The following is a 27,850-nucleotide window of genomic DNA, read 5'->3' on the forward strand; positions in this document are numbered from 1 at the left end:
ATGTTATTTTTGTGATTACCCAGTCCTCTATACTTGTATTACTGCATATTCGCAAGGTGTTATTTTCGCGGTTGGAGCTCTATCGCAAAAATAAAACCCTTGCAAAAATTACCACTTATACAGTATTCAGAAGTAGGTTATATCGTTGTCATACACAAGGCACTAACATGGCTACGTGTATAGCTTCACATGCATTATATCACTCAAAACCTTGGGTAATTTGGGCGAGAAAATTGGTTTTCAAAGTGATTTGTAGTCAAATTGTAGAATGAACTTTTGCAAAACACCAAAGTGTTATTATAATTCAAATAATGAAAATCTATTTTTTTTTGGCTGCTTCGACCAACAATACCTCGTATACCCTTAGATGTACTCTAAACATGACTTGTTTGCATGATACCCCTTGTCAATGACCAGTGCCTCCCCCAGAACAGTTCAACACAATATAACTGTACGCTGTGGAATGGTTTCCTTTTGTTGTCACATTGAAGCTGCACATCATAATTGCAACAAGATATATTTTGTTTTCTTAAAAATTGTGGTTTATTTCATACAAAACACATAACAAACAAGTATTCCTGCAACAAGTTACAAAAATATTTAAAGATTACTTTTAGGCTCGGATAGCGATGTTTTCACATATTTTTTGTGGGACCTGAGAGCATATCAGATATATCAAATTGCATTTCGAATACAAGGAATGTCCTGATATCAAATAATTTTTTGAAATTTGTGATATAAATACACAATTACACATTTTATGGCAAATGATTAAAAATTGATATTGTTGAAATTTAACAGCCCTCAAAGTAAATTGTATAAATCTAATGAAATGTCACTTTGAGGACTGTTAAATATCAAAAATATTAAATTTTAATAATTTGCCATAAAATTTGTATTATATCACAAATTTCAAAAAAAGTTATTTGATACCAGAAGGACATTCCTCGTATTCAATATGCAATTTGATATGTCTGATTTGCAAACATTGCTATCCGATTCTTTAATACACAATCTGAGAACTGTCAAATTTGTGTTAATTTCATTTTCATCAATCATCAAGCTAAAAGTGGCCCAAACCGCGAGATATTTTTATTATAGATTTTTAAATTTCTGAATGGTTTATCCATCATAGCTTAAAAATGTAGTTTTGAAGCTTTTAAATTCATGGATTTGGAGTACACCACAAGTGTGTAAATAAAAGTCTTGCAAAAAATCTTGAAAACTGAAAGCGACACAGTATAGTGTACATAAAACTTTGGTAAGGCCACAATTTAATGAGGTAGATTTTACCGACAATGGAGCAGGGAATGAATAACATGATACAGGCTGTATCAAAATGATTGTTCTCCATCCATTTTTGGTATTTCTAAAAAAGCCTGCCTCTTCCAAACGTGTCATTTCTTTAAAATTTTAGTATTTGGCCAACATGCATTTTTGGGTGTTTTTCGTTTGCTGTGACAATCAAAACAATTTCAGGTTGTACGTTCTAATATTTGGCAAACACATTTTCTTATATTTTTTTTTAACCAATTGTCAAAATTAACATAAAATTTAAAATTTATGAGTAAACTCATAGTCTATACTACAAAATTTGAATGCTTAGGCTTATACCAAGTCTTTGAATTTTGTCACTGAAATTGTTAGAAATCATGCAAAATTGCATGTTTTTGGCCATTTCCCAATGAGATTGCAAAACTATTCAAATTAACCAGTTAGAACGAACTAAAGGATTAGGTATTAGCTATGTTTCCTTTGGCAAATCAGGATATACATTTTTTTAATCCAAAATAATTAGTGCTGTATTTTTTTGGAATTGGAAGTAAGTCTGGTCACTTCAAATGGATCAAATGGTGGGTTTGGAAAAAGCAGGCATTTCAAAAACACCAAAGATTGATTGATAACTCCTGAAGAACAATCATTTTGACAGCCTGTATGTTTAGCGCTCTGGCCTTAAATAATAAATTTAATATTTGTTTGCAAAATGTAAACCTGTTATTTTGGACAGAGCATCACAGGCTATTGAAGCTAGTGATATTTTATCCTCTGTTGTTTCTCTATGGTTAGGTCTGTCAAGCATGACAACAACATTCTCAGATAAGTTTACTTACACTAATCATCATTGCTTTCAGTTTTTGCTGACTTTTTCAATCAATGGTGTCATCCATTTATCCCCTCTTTGGCAGCAATAAGCTGCCAAATGATAAAGAGTCTATATACCTGCCCACATCTGGCTATTCAGTTAGGCAAATTCTTCCAACCACTGGAATATAGACAGCTGCCCTCATTCGTCAACCGTCTGGATTGACGACTGAGAAAACTATGTGGAAAAAAGTGACGGATTTTGCAACAGAATTCCTGTGGCATAGAGCATGTGCAGTTGTGTCCAAATTGACCTTTTGACTGAGTTAGTTGTTTTTAGAACTTCAGAGCGCGCTCTTGTCACAACGGAGCGGGACAGCAACGTGGTACACAATCAAAGTCGCATTGAATATTTTCAGAAGTCCAACATGATATGGACTGTAAATCGACAAATTTTAGCAAAACTTGCAGCAAAAAGTGGAAATTTATGTTATTTTGGGTTTTTCCTCAAAAGTGGGGGAAACTTGGGGGGGCAAGAAAAATATTGGGGGAATGCCACTGAGTGTAGACGGCTGATGGAATTAGTCTATGTGGAAAGCACATCCATGATTCACCATCCACTGGTAATACACAGCTCTTTTCTGTGGAATTACCTAGATGAACTCTCTCTACTGATTAAGCTGCACAATTAACAAAGACGACCTGTTCTCACAAAATGAGATGAAAGTTGCCAATTTTGATCTTGAGTTACATATCTTTTCCGGGTCATTCCGTTACTTGGTCTTCAAAAGTCAAAATTTCAATGAAGAAGTCTATTGTTTTCTGACATGTACAATGGGAACCATAATCTCCTTTTCTTCCCTTGTGACTTTTCGCTCATTTTGTGAGAACAGGTTTTTTTTCCAAAACTGTACAATATCAGTTCGGGGGCACTCATAATTCACAGACGTCTCTGATATCAAATACTCTTGAAGCGTCATGTCACATAACAGTATCATATTTCAGAGACGTCTCATAAATCACATACTCCCTAGTTTCAAAACCCAGTCGCAAAACAATATTAGTAATTTTGGTGAGCGTGCAAGCGCAGTGGGAATAATTTTGTGAGAGGCCTTATCAGGGTTGTAGCTAGCCATGTTGAGTGCCTGCTAATTTTACTATCCAATTCATGAATTAGAGCGCAGGCTCTGGTACTCTTGGGATTTTTTTACTTCAAAATATTTGATTTTTAGCCATTGCAATCTAAGTGTGTTCTGGGACCATTTGTCAGAATTTGCACAGATAGATAGGGCCTATAATTTTTGCACAGGTAGATATTTGCTAAACATAGGAAAGCTTATTCTAATACACTCAGCTTCGTTCCGATGTGCTGCATCGAGTGCCCAGCTGTCAACAAAGCTCGGCATTATGTGATATCACCGACCCCGTATGTGAAATCACTGACCCGTCTTTGAAATCAGAGACGTCCGTGAATTACGAGTGCCCCCGAACTGATATGGACAATTTTGTGATTGGGCTACTGCATTTAAAATCCACACTATGAATTTCAAAGGAATGAACACATTGGGCAACTCCATTTGAATTTTATACACCCTCTGAGAAAATTTTAAAATAAATCTTCCACAGAGGGAGGGTGAATTTCAAATAGAGTTGGTTAATGTGCTAATTTCATTTGAAATTCATACTCCCCCTGTTGAAGATATTTCAAAAATCTTCCACAGGGGGCGTGTGGATTCTAAACGGATGTACAATTGTTTCCTTCTCTTTGGTACTGGTTGGTCAGTGTAGGGTAACGACAATCTCTATTAGGCTTTGTGGCAAAATGCATCTTGTCTAATGTTAACGACTGTCCATCAACATGCTCCTTGTAAGTTTGAAAGTCTGTTAAACCCCTGGGGGGTACTCAATACAAATGACCATACGGGGACGTGCCGCAAACATGGGTCTCATATTTCCAGCCATTTGTATATCAATGACCCCCTTTTCTAGGCCGATTTAGGTATTTTGACAAAATGTTCAATTTTTTCTGAAAAATTGTCAAATTTTGCCTTTTTTTCTGATAAATTGTCCAAATTTGCCTAACTTAAGCCAACATTTTTGAAATTCACCATCAAAAATTATGGCAATATGCATTAAATTTGGCTGAAAATTAACTTTTGGTACAGCGATGGACCCAAATTTCCAAAAAAAATTGGTATATGAATGGGTCCACTTTCAAATTCTCAGTGGCACATCCCTACCCAACTTAAGTACCCCACTGTCCACAAAGTATTCTTCTAATCACTGGATCACCTATTAGTATTAGCCACTCTATCCCATCTCCATATGCATCCGTCATCTGTGATGCACAGCAACACACTCCCATCTCTGTTGAAAGCTGTCTGTCGGATTGCTGCTTGGCAGTTTGCATGGGCAAGCTTGGTAACTCTGATGGGAAAAAATTGAAACACAAGTAAATTTGTTAAATGGGGCAAGTCTACACAGGCACCAAATGGGCTATTCCATTTAAAATCCTCACCCTATTTGAACAATGGAAAATGAGTTTGAACATGGTTTGTTCTTCCAATTTTGCAAAATTGAAGCTCATTCAATATGTGGCATACTATTTTCAGCACACAAGAATTAATCAATAACTGTGCAACTTTACACTGGGTTCATCGTGGATGGTCACAATTTGCTTTATAATAGAAGACCGAATTAAAAAGACTAGTTTGCGTCTGACGTCAGGGCAAAGACCTGGTTGCTGACCTGCGCAGTACAGCATTTTTGGTCTGGTCTGGACGTCATACGCAAACTAATCTTTTTGATTCGGTCTTCAATTATAACTGGGTCATGTAGCCCCAACTCTTACACAGCACACCATTGACAAACATCTGATCACAACTCACCTTGCTTTGGTTGGGTCATCTACATCCAAATCCCACACAAATACTTTGCCTACTTGGTTACCCAATGCAAGAACCTGAAAGAAAACACAAGCGCTCTGGTTACAAGTGCATTTCATGTCTCTATTATCCATCGATTAATAATAAACACAGCCAAAATAAAAAGTCTCCACTAGTTCCATCCCCATTCAATCAGAGTCTGATGAGTTTATGTCAAAATAATTCATATAATGATTTTCTATACACTTTCCTTCGAAGGTTGATACCAAATTTGATGACTTTTGATGTGCTCTAATGTCCCACAATAAATACTGTCCAAACGCGTTCATACCCCTTCCCTTAAGAGAATCACTAATAATGCCCTTTAAAAATATAAATGCTCCAGTATATTTAGATTATACCAAAAGGGAAACTTTTGTTTTTATTTGGGGTATCTCCAAGTGATGTTAATAATATTCACATCCAGCCTAAAGTAATAGATTTTATGGAATCACTAATACTATAGGTCTATATTATATAAATGAAGAAAAAGTGGGGAAATTTTGCAGCAAACTCTTTTTAAAGAGTTTGCTGCAAAATTTTCCCACATTAAAAAAAAAATGTAATTGCAAAATGAGTAATTTTTGAACATGTATGACTTCAACTTTGGTATAGCTTGTGTTTCCCATAATGCAACTTGATTGTGATATTGCTTATTTTGACCTACCTTTTTTGAGTAGTCAATGCTGAATCTCATGAACCAGATATCGCACTGTAAGTATTCAAACTTATGGATGACAGTCACTGTTGTATCCCCTGGCTTGAGTTTATCTATTGGTTGCGAGATGGTGCCTGGCTTCCAGCAGACAATGCAATTCTCACACGACTGCAAAATACAATCACAACAAGGTAAGTCAAAGTAAGTGTCAGGCCACAAGGGGGTGGCATGAGGGGAAAATGTTCCCCCCCCCCCATCAGAACTTTTGCCTCAAATTATGAAAAGAACCAAAATCCCCAAATTACGAAAATTTCCACTTTTTTCGACAAAATTTGTTCATTTTTCCCCCTGATATTCAGTTCGCCCCTCTCCACCGTTAAAAAAATCCTGGCGCTGCCACTGCTTGAACTTGATTATTTCAAATATTAAACAAAAAAACTATTTCATGACAGATACATGTAGATCAAATTTCAACAACAGGCAGAAAACTTATTACAAATTTCCATCACAAGACTTTCCACATATTAGGTCATCTTAAATTTAATAGTTTGTCTCAAAGCCCCTGTGCGCATTAGTAAAATCAACTGGATTTAGTAAATTTCATTTTTTTTCTGCTGTTTTATTTTTTTCCCAAATCCACCATATAAAATTCTCACGTCTGACATCATCAGACGTAAAAAAAAAAGCCTAAATCGTAAATCTCAATAGAATTCTTCATCTTGACCACAGTGAACCCTCCTTGAGAGATGAAAAGGTGGTCTTTTCTTGTCAAAAAGCTTGTCCCACAGATGAAAAAATTAAAGTAAAAAAAAAACCTAAAAAATCGCATTCCACATTAGGTTTTTAACTTGGGAAGAGCTTTAAATTAAAATTATCTGATTTGACAATTGAATACCTGAGTGGAAGAAGGGCCCAACTCCATCAACACTTTTTTTGAGATATTAACGAAGAACACAATATTTGGAATAGTTTTAAGAGACGGACTGTTTTCATCTTGAGGGGACCTTTAGTACTGGTACATGAAGATACATTATAACATACATGTGAAATGATATATGTTGTAATCGCAACGGTACAGGTCTTTCGAAATATGATCAACTCATTTTTGTAAAAGGGAATTGGGCCCTTCTTCCACTCAGGTATTCAAATTTCAACTTGTGCAGGTGATGTTATAACACAAACCTTTGATAAGATGAACTCTCCAAACCATTTGACACAGTCCACATAATTACGATGGATGTCCCTGGTGGAGAAATCTGGTGTGTTGACTGATGGTGACTTGAATGGTCTACATAAAAAACAAAAGAAAGAAACTCAGAATACAAATTTCAATATACACAGCTTTTTTCGAAAACTGCCTGGAAAAGCATGTGGATTCGGCCTTAAAGGGCCCAAAACAGGCTGAAAAACAAAATGCGTAAATTTGGACAACAAAATAGCATGAATTCAGGCAATTCTCATATGCCTGATATACAATCAATTGGAAAAAAAAGTTAGTCTCTCAAACATTTTGCAAAAAACGTAAGGGCTTTTTTTTAAAAGTTTCATAACCAGTGGCGGCACCAGGAATTATTTTCTGGGGGGGCATTGAGGGGCAAATTGAATTTCAGGGGGTAAACCAACAAATTTTATGCATAAAATTACATAAAAGGTGAATTTTTGTAATTTGGGGTTTTTCCTGGGGAAACAGGAGGGCAAGAGTTCTGACTGGGGGGGGGGGCATTTGCCCCTCATGCCCCCTCCCTGGCACCGCCACTTTATTTCTGACTATAACAAAACCTGTACAAAAGGCCTAGCACATAGGGCTCTGCAATAGGATGGCTTTTACATAATTATACATGCAGGTTTCTGAGATAAACCTTTGTTTTCTTCCTAACACCGATTATCATCAAATTACACCTGGGTTGGATTTTACCAAGAGTTATGATACATCACAAATCCATAAGATTTATATGTTGCCAGGGTCTTAGCTAGCCACCCGTCTGGCACTCTGGCCGTCATTTCAGACAGGGAGTTTGCTCCTGGGACAGGCAAAATTAATGCCTTTGACAGATGGTATATTATAAATTTTATGTTTTGAGAAGCTAATTGACCTTTAAGTAGACCAAATTTGTAGGAGAAGGCCATATCAGCACTTATTTGAACCCCCAATGGGCAATAGATGTCTGATAAATGTTTTAAAGGTCAAATTAGGACAGGCAATTTTATTCAAATGACGGGCAACCCTCAATTTCTAGCTAAGACCCTGTATGTTGCAGTTACGATGCGTTCAGATTTATGATGGGTTAGTTAGAGGATTATGGAAGAGGGAGGATAGATTTGTGACTTATGAAGAGTTTAGGAATCATGATGCATCATTAACACTCAGTAAATTTGATCAGAGGTATCCACAAGGGGGACCATAGCACCCCACTTCTATTAGTTTTGTTGCGAGGGAGGGGGGAATGAAATGCACCCAGTCTGGGGGAATGCACCATAGTAGTGGGAAAAATTATGGGGCACAACATCTCAAGGATCTCTCCTTTTGATTCTACTGCACATGGCCGTTTATTATGACCACTGGCACTTATCTGGGACACCCTCAATTTAAGGCTTATTGATATTACGTAAGCTGCTGCACAATCTATGTACAATAACATGTAAACCTAGATTCATAGATTTTACTCTTACTACTCACTGATGGCACTACAAGTTCATTCATAAAATTAAGTTCTGATAAATCGATAGGTACAGCTTAAATGTAAAATCAGTAAAGCTGAATTTATACTCGACCATTTTTGCAGAAAAGCGATTCGCAAGCGGATCAATCGATTCAAATCGCTGAGGCAAAAACGATGTCGCTTTTGCAAGTTGAAGAAATCTCAGCTTCCCAGCGATATCGCTTGACATGTGAATGCGTCAACCAATCAGCACATACAACCAACTGGATCTATTATTTTGCTAATTAATTTACCTTTCTCGATTATTAACTTTTGGTGATGAATTAATTCAAAACAATAGTTATTGACAGCAACTGATGTTTTAAAAATGTATTTTTTGGCATTTAGAATATTTTAATTGTTGTCTGCAATCGCTGTCGCCGTGATAAGTATAAATGCAAAAGCGACGGGCAATGCATCGCAAAATTCAGCGATTGCCCATTGTTTCATCGCTATCGCTTGGCGATCGAGTGTAAATTCAGCTTAAGTGGTAAATTGAGGGCGCCCTGGATAAAAGGCGGTAAATGGCTATGTGTAATCTCTCACCTATCAGACTTGGCAGCATTGAAGTTATATGAGTTGTGGATGGCTTCTTTGACCTTAGGCGTATTCAGATTCCACATCTTGAGAGAATGGTCCATACCGCACGACATCAGACGCTCTCCTCTGATATCAAAATCCTAAATAAAACCATAACAAGATGGTAATGATTAATATCTTTATCCAGAGTGGTCCATACTGCAGGATATCAGACATTCTCCCCTTATATCAAAATCCTAAAGAAAATCATATCAAAATCATAATTATCAATATTTCTATCAAAATTTGGTGAGAGTTGCAAGCAATTTTTAACAACACTTTGATTCCAAACAGACTATACTTTCTAGGATCCACCGACCGAGACCTTGCAGTCTTTATACCATAGTGGCAAACAGGACTGTAGCCTGGGATGTAAGTAACCCTGAAGAAAAAATACTGAAAATACGGAAAAAAGCGCGTAAATTCGGGCTAAAAAGCCCAAAATGGGCTGAAAATAAAAGAAATTGCGTAAATCTGGACTACAAAAATTACAGAATTCTGTAAAAATACAGAAAACTTACATCCCTGTTTAAATTAAATAAGCCAAGATTTATTGGGGGTACAGGGAAGTGGACCTGTGGCAAATTTTCCAGCTTAAAAAGGCTAATTGCAACAGTTGTTTACAGAAAAACATGGACTTTTTTTCCATACATACATACATACAATAGGCTTTTATATAGCGCCATTTCAAATGATCACAGCGCTCAAAACAACATAGCATTAAATATATAGCAAAAACATGATAGAAAATAAGAAAATGCAATAAAAAGCAATTATATTTGTGAAAACAGAAATGTTTTCAGCCCTTTTTTGAACACTGGCAAAGAGTTGGAGGACCGGACTGAAACAGGTACCGTAGCTGGTTCCACAACTTAGGAGCTGTGAAAGCAAAAGCCTTATCAGCAGCTGACTTAAAAGAGCGGTAGTGGAGTTTGGGCACATGCAGGCGAGTGGCATCGGTGGCAGATCAAGTCCTTGTCTTCCAGGGATATATAATGTCAAGGAGGATGCCAAATAATCCGGCCCCAAGCCAGCAAGGCACTTATACACATACACCATGGCTTTGTAGTAGACTCTCTCCCTCACCGGCAGCCAGTGCAATTCATGGAGCAATTCATAGACTTTTTTTCCAGATTGGCATGGGGGTGCTTTGGTGGAAAATACTGCTTTTACATTACTTTGAAATAATGTTATTCTAAAAACGTTGGAGTTCAACAACAAACTTCAGTCTAAGTATGTTGTTTTTCAATTTGTAATCGATAATCGCCAATTTTGAACAGGTTTTCAGAGTAGCAGTTTTGTCAGCCTCGTACGTCATGTGATGTGTTTCCTATACCACCTGTTCAGAAATAACTTGGCTTATAGGTCTGCCATAAGAGGTATGTCAGGTCCACGGTGTGGTGATTAATTGTCAGATTTGTGTATATAAGTCCATGGATTCAATGTGAAATGTTACCAGGGCTACAAGCCAGCATTTCCAAACATAATTATGGGAATAATATAGAAACACCTTGAATGAAAATATAGGACAAATATAGGACAGTGGAAGTCAAATATAGTGGGTATCAGAGACCAGTAACTATTGTTAACCTGGTTAAGGGTGAAAAGTCCCACAGACTCTTTAATTTTTGCATGAGTGTGCATCATTTTAGACTGGTAGGATGTCTATAAATAAGGCCAAAAAAAAATGGTTTGTCTCAAAGCTCACGAGTTGTTATGCGAAATGCTATTTATTTATTTTATTTTTTTTATTCCTATTCCCGACTTTTTTCATGGTATTTGGAGAAAAAAAATCTGATTTTCGCCGAATTTTTCTGGAAAAAGTAAAAAAAAAAAAAAAATTTGAAATAAAAAAAAAATTGGCATTTCTTTTTTTCTAAATTTCACGATTTTACAAATGCGCACACGAGCTTTGAGACAAACCTTCTTGCTGGGCAAAAATAGAGGCCAGCTAAAAATCTACTCGCTCATCTGATGAAAATTTACGACAACTGCGAAGGAAGCGAGAGGAGGTTTTCAATTTAACATAAAATTCACTAGTGCAAGTGAAAAAACATATTAATTTCCTAAATTTGCAAAAAAAAGGAATTATAGGACATTTTGTAACAATTTAGGAAAATATATGAAGAGTAATAGGAAATATAGGGCTGCATGAAACCCTGTGTTACTCATCAGTTGCCTGTGTAAAACCTAAGGGTCCGCAGTTACATGTGAATACGAGTAGGTGCCCGTGTTTTGAGTGTGTGTGGATATTACTTACCGCACTGAGTACTTCATCCCTGTGTCCGTCCACCCCACCAAATATACATACCAGTGTATCTGTTTTGAGGTTCCATAGACGAATAGATTGATCTGTAATGTCGACACAAAATGGACCAAAATGACATCAAGTCTTTGCATTCTTAAATAACCTCCCTTATCCAGATCTCTTTTAGATACAGACCCCTTTTATCTGGCTAAATTATCTCTGGAAGAAGCTGAAAGCCTTGTATTCAAGACAACATGCCGTAGGACATTTAACATGAAACTGTAGAGCAATTAGCTACATGTATTTGAATGGGCTTCATGACTTTGACAAATACTGTTGTTTTGCTTGTTTCTTTGCCAAATTTGTCATTTCAGAAATACCTAATGACAATTTTAATAATTTCCTTCACTTTTAAGGGCTGGGGTATGAGCGACCTTGAAGTTCCGGTATCTGGAGAGGGGAAGCAATGAGTTACCCCAAATCACAGCGGCAGGTAGTGACTGGGCCGCCGAGTGCTAATATATATTTATTTTGGAAGGTTTGTGTTTGTTTTAAATTTTGGGGCGTTTTTCCAAAATTTGATATTTTTGGTCATATTTCAAAAAAGCGACATGCCAAAGACAACTCTTTGGGCACATAGTTTGTTATTGTTATTGCAGTTCTTTTCCACATACCTACGTTAACATTCGATTGGGTGATTTACTAATATTATATATTTTATGACTGCAATTTAGCGTTTTCAATGCGTTTTACACGTATCATGAAATTAACGCAAATATCTAGTCACGCTGCTTTTAGAATTTTTACCTGATCGTCGGCTTTTGCAGGCAACAGAATGCAGATTGGCTCACGATAGATGTCGTATTCCTCTATGTGGTTCACTCATTGATAAAATGAGTTTGCATTCCTTGTAACAACACACACATTGCCGTCTGGAAACCGGGTCTGGTACTGATTTTGGGACAGCCAATAGACTTCAGCGCCAGTATCAAATCTCATAAAACCACACGACTGACGACTATGTGTTTATGTTTCCCTACGAAAGCTTGTGTCTACATCTATTACTATACTTCTTTGGAAACGTTGACCTTTGACCATTCTTTGTATAACGCCTGATATGACCTTGATATGTTAAACTTGATTGATTACGTTATAGCATCCATTTCATTGAGGTGTTAGGACTTGGTCAGTAGATAATACTTGCAGGGATACAATAGTTTAACATGGTGTGTGAGCATGGTGAAAGACTCATTATTGATTAGGCGCGGACATATTAAAGGCACAGGTCCTTTGCGTGTATAGCAGAAAATTATAATAGAATGTGTGAATAGAATGTTTGGAATTTTGCAACTAAAATACTAACTGCATTCTGCATTATGTTTATTATTTATTTATTTAGCCCTATGCCTATTTATTTATTTACTGACTTATTTATTTATTTTATTTATTTGGTATATTAGTTAGTAGGCCTAGTTAGTAATATTCCATGATAGGCCTACGTCGGTTTATTATTGATTGTTGATAACTTGACAACTTGATTGATTGATCGATTGATAGTCATTTCACATTATATTCCTAGTTTATAGGCCAATTTGAATAACATCGTACATTAGATAAATAGACCTATCAGTATTGATTTATTCTATTCAGCAATATCAAGGATTACTATCAAACTTCTCATAGCTGATTGTCAGTTGGCTCAGTGGTAACGCAGTAGGTTTTACAACACCACCGAGGTCCTGGGTTCGATTCCCACCTCTGCCTATTTTTTGCAAGGCTGAGAAAAAAATGAAATTTCTGGACTGCAAACTTATTTGGCGCGCGATCTGAGCTGGTCCTTTTCTGGTGGCTGTGTCTGTTACAGGCACACTCCCTCTGCATCCAAACCAGGTTCATGCTCATTACACCTCCCTTAAGCAATTTTAATTTTTTTACAACTTTGCTAGGATCACTTAAGGTGGCACACTAAGGGTCGGTTCATAGTGAATATTCGAAGGCGAATATTCGGCTTCGAATACTTTTTGTGACGTCAAAATATATACGGCAACGAATAAAAACGGAGTTGAATGGGATTAAATATCGCGCAAGGGATAGGGAGATACTATTGATTTATATGAAGGGCTCGAGGTCACCTAAATATCGTTCGAATGAACGATGATTTCAAAAATCCCCAATGAAAATTAAGCTGGAATGAGCATTTTGAGCGTTTTGACAGTATTTTTGTGGGACATGAGAGCACATCAGACATATCGAATTACATTATGAATACGAAGAATGTCTTTCTGATCAAATAATTGAAATTCACGATATAATACAAATTTTATGACAAATTATTAAAATTTGATATTTTTCACATATTGATATATAACAGTCAACAGTAAATATTATAAATCTAATGATGTTTTCTTAAAGTGTATGTAGCTGGGAGGAAAAGCCGACGATCAATTGAAAATTTTGCCCTTTCATATTGAAGATATGGATTTTTTCCCCAAAAGACCTAATTTTTTTGGTGTTTTGGGAAAAATCCATATCTTCAATAATGAAAAGGTCAAGATTTTCAATTGATTGTCGGCTTTTCATCCCACCTACATACATGGCCGTTCCTAGGGATTTTGCCGCCATAGGCAATGCCTCTCCCTGCCGCCCCACTAAAGCATACCAAAAAGGGGGTTACCCCTTGAAAACTCCTCAGTTTTGACCTATTTGTATACTGCCCACGACCGTTTTCCTCAGTGGCGTAGATTTCTTTTTGACATTGGAGGGATGGGGTTGCCACGGAAAAATAAATCTTGAATTTTAATGCGCGCGAAGCGCGTGAAAATTATTCCCATTTTTTAAGCTAAACTGTTGAAATGTGGTGCAAAATGAAATAGATCTGTGAAGCGCCGAAAAAATTGCACTTTTGGGACTGAAATGGCCAAATAAGAGGTGAATTTGTCAGAAACCCACATACAGGCGTCAACATTGGGGGAGGGGATGATTGCATGGACCATCCCCTGGCAAAATATTTAGGATTTACCCCGGATCTACGCCTATCAGCCAATGAAAAAGTATTCACCGGAAATATATTTGTGGGAGTTGAAACTATGCAGAACAACCAAAACCACGAGCGTTGGTACCCTATCATTGCGTGTTCTTTTAAAATAAATTCTTGTTTATTTCTATAATTTGTGAATCAGACATTTTAAAAACACACTAGCAATGTAGGCCTACACAAGTTCGGAACGAGACTATTTATTTTTTGACGCGTATTTCGGTCGATTGCCAAAATTGATTGCTCAATGAATCATGAAATGAGAGCAATACTACTTTGATGATACCGATCTCAAGTGGATATCAGCCAATGAAAAAAGTATTCACGGAAATATATTTGTGGGAGTTGAATTTTGTTGAACTCGACAGATATATATTTGGTGGGTCACCGTGGGTGGTCTCATATATAACACTTGTGAGGGCTGTCATATTTGTCGTCGCTTCAATCATATCTTATGATATTTATATATATATTTATTTATATATATTTATTTATTTATTTATTTATTTATTTATTTATTTATTTATTTATTTATTTATTTATTTATTTATTTATTTATTCATTTTTTTATTCATTTATTTATTTATATGTTTATTTATTTATTTATTTAATTATTTATGTATATATTGACTTATTTATTGACTTATTTATTTATTTATTTTTTTTATTTATCTATTGACTCATTCATGTCTTGATTTGCTTTGCAGTTGAAACCTACAAGAAGGTACGGTTACAGGCAGGTCGAAATGCCCCGAAATGCAAATCTTTTTGACTCCTATTCAGGTCAGGGGCGTAACCAGACCTGACCTTCCGGGGGCAAGATTGAAAAACTTCCCAATTTCTGATCAAAATTAGTATTTATGTTCGAGAGAAAGCTTCGCTTGCCCTTGAGCGTTAAACGGGTGGAGTCGGTGGGGTCCAGGGGCAAAGCCCAGGCGGGGGTCAAGGGGGCTGAGCGCCATGAAGCTCCTGGTTTTTGGCATATTAGAAAATATCAGTGTTTCAGAGTACAAATTTCAAAATGAAAGTAGTAGGCCTATAGATCTTCTTCTCTCTTTCTTTCCCTTTTCTCTTCTCCCTTGAGTCCCTTCCCCTTTTCTCTTCTCCCTTCCCCCTCTTTTTTTTTTTTCTTCTTTCCCCTTTCTCTTCCCTCTTTCTTTCCCTTTTTTCTCGTCTCCCTTCCCCTTTTTTCTCTTCTTTCCCCTTTTTCTTCCCTCTTTTTCTTCCCTCTTTTTTTCTTCCCCTTTTTTCCCCTTCCCAAATTTTTACTCTTCTTCCAGGTTTGTTGTGTCCGGGGCAGCTTGCACCCCGCCCCCACTGGTTACGCCACTGCTCTATTTAGACCCATTTATACAGACATTAAATCATGACAATAGTTCAATGGAGTTTACCTATTATGATTTTCGTTAAAGAAATTCTCTAAATTTTGCTTACATTGGTCAACGGGCAATACTTGTTAACAGTCGGCAACGCCGTGAATTGTAGAAATATATCTTTCTCCGGTTCATAGTTTTATATTCGAAGCCGCATATTTGACGCCCAAAACGTATTCGAAGCCGAATATTCGCCTTCGAATATTCACTTTGAACCAGCCTTAATGTAGGATCACTGAAATTTAAGAGAGATTGTTTGAATTGTATCTTTAAAAGTAATTATGATAAGCATATAAAAGTATAGGGTGCTTGCACCGAAGTCATTAGTTCAAATCATCCTCCAGACATGCTCCAGAAGACATGCAAATGCATGGAGTATAATACCAATCGCCTGTTTAACTGGTATTGATCAAAGAAATTCTTTTGTACTCCATGCATTTGCATATCTTCTGGAGCATGTCTGGAGGATGATTTGAACTAATGACCTTTCGTACAAGCACTCTATACATTTTCAGAAAGGAAATGATGCAAGGAATCCAACTAGCATGGCAGATTTCTACGAAAATCCGCATTTTTTGAGAAAAGTGCCAAAATTGATTTTGCATGCCAATTATTTTCTGTCCACCATAACAACTTACCGTACATATCCAAATTGACGAAAAATGCACGTTTGTGTTCTAAAGACACAAAACTAGAAAGTGGTCTCAAATTTTTGAATTTTTTGTTCGTTTAAATTTCCCACTTGAGTGATCCTGCCTGCCCCCTTAATGTGTCTTTAATCCACTGACACCGACTGAATTTAATTTGTGTGCGTTAGGCAAAAAAAAACATGTTTGTTTCCTGTAGCAGGTCCAAAAAGTCAAATGCAAAATGCGTTTTTTTTTAATCCATGTCTTGAAATGGAAATTGCGCTGCAAATTGGAATGGGAATTTACAGTGGGTATCTCCGACAAAAACACAAAAAAAAATCATATTTCTTCATATTCAAGAATATTTATATTGTTTATTTGTTGTGTAATGTGTAAATGTTTACTCCAGTAGTGTTTTGTATTATATTTTTGCGATTTTTCCAGGGTTTTTTTTCTTTGTAAGTGAATTTTTTTTTCAAATGCGCACAATAAGCCGTCAAAAACGAAATGTGCGCGCTACAGGAAACAAACTTGTTCAAATTTCCGGCTTACCTTTGCTTACTGAGAGTAATAAATTACAATCCTTGGGGTGAAATTTCAGCTCATTCACTGCATTACCGTGAGAGGTGTAGTGCTATGGATCAAAATATCACATAAAAACTCTTTATTATGTGATCAAAATTGATTGGTTAGTCTTACAGAATACATGAATTATGTTTCGCAACATCAAACAATGCAATTGCCAGCTATGACATACATTAGGGGCTGTGCAATATTAATTATGTGTACCCCCGGTGGTGAATTCTCAAAGTGGTCTGCCAAAAAATGTTTGTCCCCTTTTGACGTGCCAAAAAACCTTTTCCCCCTTTTGACGTGCCAAAAAAATATTTGCCTCCCTTTACATACTAAGATTTTGGGGAACCCGAATTTAAAACCTTAAATTGTCTTATCATATAATGCGAGTGTAGCGGGCAAGAAACTTTGCACATTTGAACGTGTTTCTAATGTTTTCCTACACCTTTTTAGGTGTAAAATAGAAAAGGTGCCCAAAATATCTGTGCAAAAAATCGCTTCCGCCCCTTTCAACCTGCCAAAATTGTTTGACCCCCCCTTTGACCTGCCAAAAATGCTTGCCCCCCCCACCCTTTTTGGCCTGCCAAAAACCTTTGCCCCCCTATAATTTACCATACCGTGGGTACACATAATTATTGCACCACCCCTTATATTTAGGGAATAACAGTATTGATTTGAGACCCATCCATGTCTCTATTACCAGGAGACAGCATTATGGGCATGCCGAGTTTTTACACAAAAATATAATGCTATCTCAATGTTATATCAGGTGATAGAGACACGGTTGGGCCTCAAAATAATATTTTTATTCTCATTTTTAACAGATCACCCGTAAAATCTTGTTTACATGTAATTTACATCCACTCTTCATGGCTATTTTTATTTAGTTCAACCAGTCACTCCCGTACACGACATTGGCAGATCCAATGGGGATGCAAAATATCGCACTGCGCCGACAAACCAAGATCACTGTGTGCTTTGTATACATGTTAAGCGAAACGCAAACGATACTTGCAATCGCGCAGTTAACTACACACCCAACTATGCTCTATATATGTGACATGAACTTCTCCATGGGGGCCAAAGGAGGCATTTTTGAAAATTGATTTACTATAATTATTACCTTGTAGTAACATTAGGCTATCATAAAATGAAAACACCAAAGGTCTAGCATACTTGGTTCTAAAGTTATGAGGTTTTGTGATGTATATTTACTAATGTATTTTATTGTTTTTTACTCCATATTTTTGCCTTTATCTCAGTTTCAAATTTACCGCCTTTGGCCCCCCATGGACCAGATTGTGTCACATATTGTCCCTTATAACTCGAAGCAAGAACCAATGAAATCAAAGGAAAAACAACCACTGTTTAAGAATTTTTTTAAAGGACTTCAAATGCAAGACAGGTTGAATAGGTGGGTGACCACTACAATATATGATACAAGTTTTTCAAGAGTTGTTATTGTTTAGTATGCTCTTTTTAGCTACGGTACCTCACCTTTATACACTGCATAGTGATGGGGCTAATGATGCGTATAATGCCCCTAGATCCCGCCGTAGCTAGAAGCGGAAGTCCAGTAGCCTCTTCATACGACCAAGCACAGGTGTAGAAATTCTCATCCGACTAACAAATATCACAGCTCAGGAAAATAATAAGGTAGGTAAATGCTTCGGATCAATACGCTAAAGCCTTAATTTTTCTTTTTCTAAATTGTAAAAATCATTTTTTCAATTTGCCATTTTCCTTTTTCTTACAAAAACAGAAAAAAACCTTTGATATTTTTATCTAGCATTTCTAGTGCAATGAATATTTATTTAAGTTGCCTGCTCAGTGTGTTACTGACCAATTTTTATCTCGCATTTCTAGTGCAATGAATATTTGTGCTGGCACCACTGTGGCTCATTGATCACATTATTTTTAAGCTTATGAGTCAGAGATTATGAATCTAGCCATAACTAAAAAATAAGGCCTAAAAAAAGTTTCCCGACCAACCCAAAAAATGTGAAAAATCAGTCACATGTTTTAAAGTGGAAATGTAGCTTTTTTAACATTTTGATGGAGTTCTCACTGCACTAAATATTGGTGAAATTTAGAGTTGCAGATACAATATATGCTGCATATTTAAAAGAAATGCTATATTTCTTAAACTGCATGAACTTTTAGTCATACAGTTCATGTACATTAAGTTGCCTCTGTGTTACTGACCAAGACCAAGAACTGTTCCCTGAAAGTCTTGCACAACAGCCTGTGCCTGCAAACAAGCTAGAATTAATAACTGTAAGTGTTTCTCATTGACCAAATGGTCCATGACAAGATGCATATACCACAGAATACTATGGGATCACCTCAAATAAAATTTGAGCTGAAATGGCAAACAGTGTTTTTTTGGGCTTGTTTGGACCATAGAAGCTGTTTGAAACTGCTATTCAGAAAAGTTAAAAACCAGGAAAAATCAGTCCTAAAAATATTCTGCTATACAGTCCTGGTTCTCCAGGCAAAAGGTATACGACTACGTACACCTTCCCGACTATTGGCATTTTTTTTTTAAAACACTATATAACACTTGAATTCAAAAGGATACATCGGCATCAATGTAACTCTGCAATAATTTCATGGAGCCATTTTCTTTCAGCTCATACACAGACACTCTGTTACTCCCTACTGCTGCAAACACAGGTGCATCACCTTCTTTGGTGTTGTCGCAGAAACTGACTCCAAATATGGGCTGGCTATGGTCCTCTTTGATGTAGCAGCTACATTTGTATTGTAGCCTCGGCCTATTGGCCTTCCATCTTCCTCCCTTGTGTCGTGTTTGCTTGTTTGACGTACTGTTCGGTGTGTCACAACGTGAGCTGCTGTCCGCGGTTGGTGTGCTTGCTTCACTTTGGCCGTCATCAAGCTCTGCAGACTGAAAGAGAACATGACACATTAAAGAAGCTACTTACTTAAGATAACATGTGGGAAGATTGTTGACTGGATTCAAATTTTAAATTAAGGCACGTGTGATTTGCTCCACAGCAACACCTTCATCTATTTTTCTTGAATTTATGCTTTTTGCATGATTGTAATGCCCATTGATGTACTAAAATATCATGTGAAAGTTTATCATGTACAGTAAAATTTAAGTTTATATCAAATCCGGAGATCTCCAGTTTTATTCAGAGTTCACCGATCAAGTGATGGCTAAACACATCGCATGCAATGTGGATCATTGAATCAGTGACTATAAACTAAGTACATGTATAAACTGAGTCTTGACAAGTATATAAAATGTGCATATTGCTATTCATCTTATGTTTTGTTTTAAAATTTGTTTGTACATCCCAGCTGTGTGAAGCTCCGCCAATATAAATTGTGATAAAAATACCGTTTAATACGATCGGCGAACTAATACACGCATTGTAAGTGCTGGAATGAAATTGCAATTTTCTTCATTTGACCTCATTTACTTGGCTTGAAATTAAAAGGGGGGACAATGTGGGTTAAATATTAGGCCTACTGTACTTTTCACTATATTCCCATTTAAAAATAGGAATCTATTCTTTTTATTGAACTAGAAAGTACATGTACAACAATATATTTATAAAGTCTATACAGTCGATACCGATCAGGGTAATGCTTGCTCGAGAAGTCTAGCCAAGAATTTGCTCACCAATATCTTCACATACTAGGCTAGAGACCATTGCATTAAAAATCTAGTCAGATTCGCTGAAGCATGACACTGTGTAAAGCAATGGAACTTCAAAAGTAAACACAGCCGAGCACGACAGGCGATTGAATACAAAATGTTGCTAAAATTACACTTCAGCAAAATTTTAGACAGTCCAAAATAGGCAAATCTTGCTCACAAGATACAGTTGACTCATCAAATATCTTTAAACCCAAATTTCAACATTAACAGTTAATTTAAATAACCGCTGGAGCAAAGAATTGCACCACTCGCTGTCCGGCCAAAAAATGATAGCAAAGCACTCTAGCATTGAATGCGTAACTACTAACTATTGTTATCGGGGAAATGTACGTAAACAATTCCCACTGTAGCATATATGATAAAGGACGTGAAGGTGAGTAGTACTAAAATATAGATGAAAGGCAAACCTTTAGTTAACACATTTGGCATTTGCAAGTCAGCCAAATTTGGCTAAACCAGGGCCCAAACACAATAGTACCATAGAAATTTAAAAGAAAAGATTTGTCAAGGAAACCTACATAATGGATGTTGTCTATACTTCACTTGACCCAAATTTGCTCAAGAAGTCTAGCCAAGAATTTGCTCACCGATAGCAGGGCCCTGACACTCAGTTCAGAAGTATGTTACTGTGTGGAAGCGGCCATTGACCCTGTAATCGCGTATCCAGGAACTACCGGCCGCGTAGGCACACTTGTATGCGCCCTATACATGTTATTGATCGCGTTGGACTTGTGCTGGCGACGCGTTCTTTAGCACCCCAGCACCCCCTGGCAGCACTCATACATGTATGTGTGTCAATTTGTGGTTCGCGGGATTTTTTTTTTCAGGCTCTGTAGCGTGCAAATTTGGCTGGTGCGATTTTACAGTCTACCGTGTGCCGATAGTTCACATTCTAGGCTAGAGACCATTTGCATTCAAAATCTAGTCGGATTACCTGAAGCATGACACCGTGTACTGTAAAGCAATGGAAGTTCCGAAGTAATCACAGCAGATCACGACAGGCGATTGCATCAAAAATATTGCTAAAATTACACTTCAGCAAAATTTTAGACTGTCCAAAATAGGCAAATTCTTGCTCAAAAGATACAGTTGACTATGACTCATCGAAATAACTTGAATATTTTTGATGAAATTCAAGTCAATCCTTTGACAAGATGTAACTTTGCTCCGGAAAGTGCTATGACAAAACGGTTTTCAGTTTTGTCTTTCTAAGTCAAGAGCTTTAATTTGATATATAAAATGATGCGGTTTGATGGCAAATTTAAATTCACCTTAGCTTTCATCATTATAAAATGAACATGATGAATGGGATTATGGGTGGCGAGTAGCCCGAGGTACTCACACCTCCGTCACTACGATTTCCACTACCCTTCTCCTAGTGCATGAGTGAGGAAGGAACATGGCCATGATGTTTCGGGCTAGGCTAGGGCGGCATGCTGCAGTAAACCTTTGACGAGCGCGTATTGTAAGTATACATCGCGTATTTACTGCCGTTGCACGCACTTGTCTCTGATTGGCTGCTAAGGCGATATGTTGTTGCCAAGTGGAAATTTATGAATGAACTGTACTATGCCGTCGCTGCGTTGTTAGCGCCAATTTGCAACATCACGGTAGTCGCTTCGTCAAAGGTTTGCTGCATTTTATAGGTGGCGAGTCGAGTTTATAGGTATCCCAGGCAAACCTTAGTTAACACATTTGCTAGTAAGCGAAATTCGCCGAGACCAGGGCCCAAACACAATGCATATTTACATAGAAATTTGAATTTTTTTCGAGAATAGGTCGGTGAAGGAAACCTACATAAATATGTTTTCTATACTTCACTTGGTCCAAATATATGATTTTTATGGTGATAATCAAGTCGCACATGGAATTTTAGAGGATTTTGATAGCAGTTCCATTAAAAAAAGCTGCTATCCAGTGTTCGATTTACCACCTGCATACCTGCACCAGTGCATGTAACATTCCCTCTGTGCATGCAGCTTTTCACTACCTGCCTGCACGCGTGCATGTACGATTTTAGCGCTAGCGATATGACAAGGCAATATACAAAAGTAAACAAGCAGTCAGTCCGATTTGGAAAAACCCAATCTATTTTTAGCGCAATATCCTGACTTCATTAGAAGGGCTGGCGCCAAATCGCGAATTGACAATTCCCGATACCCCTATCACGTGAGAACTGTCACTTTTTTCATTGACTTCCCTAGTCTCCTACACAGCCAGTTTGCGTCGGTCTGATACTTGTCGATCCTAACGAACATTCGAGATAGCCACATACAGTCTGGTCCGAGACTATGACTTCCCTTAGAGGGGCTAGCGTAATGTGACGTCATCCACCAATTCCCGATACCCTCGCACATGTAGAAGCTGTCATTTTCATTTCATTGAAAAAAAGAACCGAATTTAAACCGTGGGAAATATTTGTTTACGTACGGAATAATCATAATAATGTCCAGCAAAAAAGGGAATAGCTCAAAAAACACTTGCATCATTCTGGAAATCGTGCATCTCGTCGGCGACTAGTTCTAGAACAGATGAAGCCACAGTATCCAGTGTTTTGGCTAAGAAATCGGCGAGTGATCGGCATAAAACTGACAATGACAGTGGAGCCGGGAATATTATTACAAGCTTGGTCTGACAATGATCGTGATTTAATGTGATTTTATGTTTGCTTTAATTTTGGTGCATGCACACTTTTTGCTGTGCATGTAGAAATTTTGGGCTACATGCACCAGTGCAGGTAGGAAAAAATTTGTAAATCGGACACTGCCTCTGTCGGTCAACGTTCTCTAAAATTGTACACATAACTTGTGTAGTTAGCGACAATCGACATTGATTCAGTAACCCATGCCATGGGTATACTATAAACACAGCTGAGCTTTACACAATCAATGACTAATTTACATAGGCACAAAAGACCGTGTTCATGTACCGTTACTCAGCCAAACATGGCAGAGTAGGTCCCGGATCTTCGTACATGTTCCTATCTCCTCAACGTTATACCTTTCCAACAAGGAAAGAGATACGAAAGGCGAACGTCTAAGCATGCGGCCATGCCTAGACGCTAGAGACTAGAGTTTAGTTCCGCTCCTCCGCAGGCCCGGCGCAGACTAGCATAGCCTATGCACGGCGTGTGCTGCTGTTCAAATAATAGTTAAATTAGATTGACTTTATAATTTCCTTACATTTTCATCACCCGATGCTGTAGGAGGCACACAAGAAAGCTTAAGTTTTTTAGCAGGAGGACAACTCACGACTTCGTCCTTGTCCGACATGTTGGATTTTCGCGGTGTTGTAGCGTTTCTATAAGCAGTTTCAAATTTACCGTGACACGGCACAAAATGTTATTTATTTTAGCAGAGAGTTTATTTTATAAACAAGTATCACGATGGTTTTTGTAGTTTACTGAATAGGATTTTTGTAACAGAAAATAAGCTTAGTGTATAAGAAAATTGAATTTTAGTTTGTTCATTTTAGGCTTATTTTTTACTTTTAAAATCTCAAATATTGTCTTAGGGCTGACATTACTAAAAGTAGTACCTTAAAATGGATCCATTTTAAGTGTATTGTTTTGGGACGGGAGATAGTGGGCGCTCCCACTTTTTGGGAGGTTAGACCAGATTAGACCATCTTTATTCAATCCTCCTAAAACCCAAACTCAGCACCCCAGAAGAAAATTTCAAACCTTTAACCACCCCCAAATAAAATCAATGAACCAGTGGCGGTAAAAAAAGCCCCATGTCACCAATGGTCACAGAGGAGTAACTCAAAACCGCGTTAAGTTATTCAAAGTTTCATATTAAAGTTCATATTAAAAGTTAGTCAAAGTTCCGATATAAGATAAAGACTAGATTTTCGATGGTATGAGCCCAGAAAAAATATACAACATCTCTAAATGCCCTAAACCACAGATTTATTTTGCTATTTGTTTTTTCAAAATTGCCTGAACTTTGCTGAAACACGCTCAAAAGTTTTCAAAATTACTCACAATTGCTCCACGGTGCACCCTACGTCGCGTCAACTGCGTAAAAGCAGGGCCGGATTTACCATAGGGCCAGATGGGCCCGGGCCCAGGGCCCCCAAATGTTGGGGGCCCCCAAAATTGCCCTGTGCAGTGTGCATCTTTTATTTTAGCTGAAAAACACCATGTTTTGGGCAAAAATAGCCTACAAAAATTGCAAAATATAATGAAGTTGTAGGCCTATATCAGTCTTAAATAATGATCTTTAAATGATTTTGTGCCGAAATACGCGCAAAGCGCGTGAAAATTTTGACTTTCATCGCAAGGGGTGCAGAATCGATGCTGAATTGGTCAGGGCACACCATTTGGAATTGGAAATGAAATTTTAACCCCTTCCTCATTAAAAGGGCATTTCGTGATCCACAGCCTCATCCCCCTACTCATTCCAAAAAAAGTTGAGATTTTTTATCTTTGGAAACCTACCGGTATGTACCCAAAATTTCTTGCAGATGAATTCGTTTAGCAAAAATATCGTCAATCAGCAGTGGCCTAATATGGAGCAGTGTAATAGGCCCTACACATAAATGAAAGGGTTTTTTTTTTTGGTTTTCCCATTTTTATTCACCTGTACTTGGGCCTGGTGGAACATAATCAGACATGGTCCACCAGCATCACCTTTTCAATTTGACCAAAACTTTCATTATTTTCATAAAAAAGTCAATTAGGCCTATATATGGAAATAATCAAAAATTGAAACTCTCAAAATGTCTGACATCCATTGCTGATCATAATCAGCAGTTTTCTTAGTTGGTTGTGGGGTAGAGGATGTGGTAAAAAAATGGAAATTTAAGGATTACCTCATCATGTTTCTAGTGATTACAAAAATTGCAAATTTCTTTTCATTTATTTAATAAAAACAAATTCAAATCTTTTAGTTTTATCAATCTGTTGCAAAATGTCTATACCTGCAGGGAATATGGGACCATTAAGGACGTTTAGCTTATTTGCATAAAACTAAAGAAGATATGCCCACAAGAGATTGTTATGATGAACAACCTGTCCTTTAAGATTAATAAAACAGGCAATGTTACCTTGTTTTTATGTTTGTTTGGACGCTATGACGTCAAAATGACGTCATCGTCAAGTGTCCCATATTACCTGCATGTGCAGGTAATATGGGACACCGTCGTTATCTCTATGGTGAAAATCAAAAAGTTCAGAAAATCACTCTTTTGTTCTAAAAACATTTTTGTTACATGATTTTGAATGTTAAATGCAAATTTCTACAAGAAAATTCAATTTTCTAAATAGTTTTGCTTTTCGCATTGACAATGCACACAATTTCCTATGTGTCCCAAATTACCTGCACCCATTCAGTTGAAAATCAGAGAAAATAATCATTTATAAAAGGAAAGTGCCACAGTGGAATTTTACCTGCTGATAAGCTTAACCCATCACCTAAAGATCATAAAAAATGACGGCATAACTACACAATACCCACCACACCATGGGCACAGCCCTGAGCTGCTTCAAAGGGAATAGCCCCTCAATTTGATATTTTCTTGTATTTTGACAAATAATCCCCCTATAGTCACATCATAATTTCTTTTACATTTTGGTTCTTGGACAAATGTCTTCAACGAAGCGCCATCTATCTAGTAGTTGGACAAATAATCCCCCTACAGTCACGACATGGCTTTTTGGATTCTGGTATTTGGACAAATAATTTCAGACAGAGAGGGCGTGTTGGTTGAAAACAGCCCGAAGGTGTTGGTCGGCGTAGACTCAATTGAAAACTCATTATTTGAGTACGTCCAAGGTTCCACACCATGGGCCATTAACCAAGTGCGTCCATGTCCAAATAGGATATGCACGCAATTCTTGGTTTTATGTTGGCGCAGTCGGCGCAGACGTAGTTCTGAATTCGATAGAGGGCTTATAGGTCTTGGTTTTATGTTGGCGCAGTCGGCGTAGACGTAGTTCTGAATTCGATATGGGGCTTTGAAAACAACATGCTTCTTAACAGGGCATAGACACACTTGCGTGTAGGTCTTGGTTTTATGTTGGCGCAGTCGGCGCAGACGTAGTTCTCAATTCGATAGAGGGCTTATAGTCTTGCTTTTATGTTGGCGCAGTCGGCGTAGACGTAGTTCTGAATTCGATATGGGGCTTTGAAAACAGCATGCTTCTTAACAGGACATAGACACACTTGCGTAAACACAATGCACGACTAAACATAATGTATGAGGGAATGCCTCGTTCTAACAAGAAAGCCCGACTGCGCGTTGGGACGAGAGACCTTATTTTTTGTAGTATATTTAGAATCAATCGTATCAAATTTTTACTTGAGTTGTAAAACCATAAAAACAGTCTCAATCAGTCTCATTAATTTTTATGTATTTTGCTGTTTGTTGATATAAGAAAATATGTAATAGTAAGTGCAATGCATCGCAACAAGACCAAAGTCATATAATTTGGATTCTATTATTTTTAGAATGTAGTTCAGCCATCAATTCGCGGGAGAATTTTCCCAATTTTAACGTGATAAAATGGACTTTACAATCCATACCCGATGACCCCTCCCCTTTTTTTTTTTAGTTGCGGCTACCCAATGAACCCCTTTCTTTGGTTGCGGCTACCCATAACCCCTTTTTTTCTATAATAGCATCATCTAAATGCAACTAAACAATGCAGAAACCTGTCCAATTTTGCTTCATTTTTTCACAATTATGCCGAAAGTTTCAAAATTTTGCTACATTTTGTCACAATTTTCTACCCGATGACCCTTTCTTTAAATCTTATACTCGATGACCCCTTTTTTATTTTGTTTGTACCCAATGACCCCCGTAGTTTTAAAAATAGCGCTTTGTACCCGATATGCCCCTACTTCGCGACTCCGGTAGGCACATACCCGTCACTTCCAAAATTGAGTGCCCCCCCCCCCCGAGGTTCAAGTTGGATATGGTATACAAATGTGACTCAAAGACAGAGATATACCATATAGGCCCCCTACACAATTATTGTTTAATTCTTGATGGTTTATTGATAGTAATAACAAAATATACTTACAAAATTGGATGCAAATATAAGTGAGATGATTGTAGTCATACAGTTATAACAAGATTAGAATGTACACGAATTTGTTTGCCTTATTAAGAAATACAGAAAGGTGTACAATAGAGTTGATAATGGTAATCATGGCTATGTGTCATTCTTTTGAAAATATGCAAGCTTCATAAGCATGTAATTGAAGATTCCGCATGTTTTGAAGGTGATAATGATACTTTTTTGATAATTTTGGCTATGGAGCACGGGCCCAAAACGGGGAGGCTGTATATTGCACGTCCCACGGCTGGTACCAGAGGATGATTTAAGCACTTCCCAGCAAGTCGCGGTTAGCAT

General features: G+C 37.3%; 1 protein-coding gene across 1 annotated transcript; it reads right to left on the reverse strand.

Moving 5' to 3' along the window:
• Positions 1 to 2,617: 2,617 nt before the first annotated feature.
• On the reverse strand, positions 2,618 to 23,795 carry LOC140141315 (polycomb protein EED-like). The gene is made up of 10 exons (XM_072163147.1): positions 23,673 to 23,795; positions 19,381 to 19,707; positions 18,297 to 18,422; positions 16,779 to 16,860; positions 11,203 to 11,294; positions 8,910 to 9,043; positions 6,847 to 6,952; positions 5,674 to 5,832; positions 4,971 to 5,044; positions 2,618 to 4,509 (listed from the first exon to the last, which is right to left on the reverse strand). Exons 1-10 carry the CDS (start codon positions 23,760 to 23,762, stop codon positions 4,371 to 4,373), a joined length of 1,329 nt encoding a protein of 442 aa, XP_072019248.1. The 5' UTR covers positions 23,763 to 23,795; the 3' UTR covers positions 2,618 to 4,370.
• Positions 23,796 to 27,850: the final 4,055 nt, after the last annotated feature.

Source organism: Amphiura filiformis, chromosome 19, assembly GCF_039555335.1.
Source record: "Amphiura filiformis chromosome 19, Afil_fr2py, whole genome shotgun sequence".
Lineage (NCBI taxonomy): Eukaryota > Metazoa > Echinodermata > Ophiuroidea > Amphilepidida > Amphiuridae > Amphiura > Amphiura filiformis.

Bases quoted from the DNA above. Each gene is read 5' to 3' on its own strand.
- LOC140141315 (XM_072163147.1), bottom strand. From the start codon at position 23,762: ATGTCGGACAAGGACGAAGTCGTGAGTTGTCCTCCTGCTAAAAAACTT. The intron at 19,708-23,672 runs GTAAGGAAATTA...GTTCTCTTTCAG, and splicing joins CAGCATCGGGTGATGAAAAT to TCTGCAGAGCTTGATGACGG. The intron at 9,044-11,202 runs GTAAGTAATATC...GGTTTTATTTAG, and splicing joins GGGATGAAGTACTCAGTGCG to GATTTTGATATCAGAGGAGA.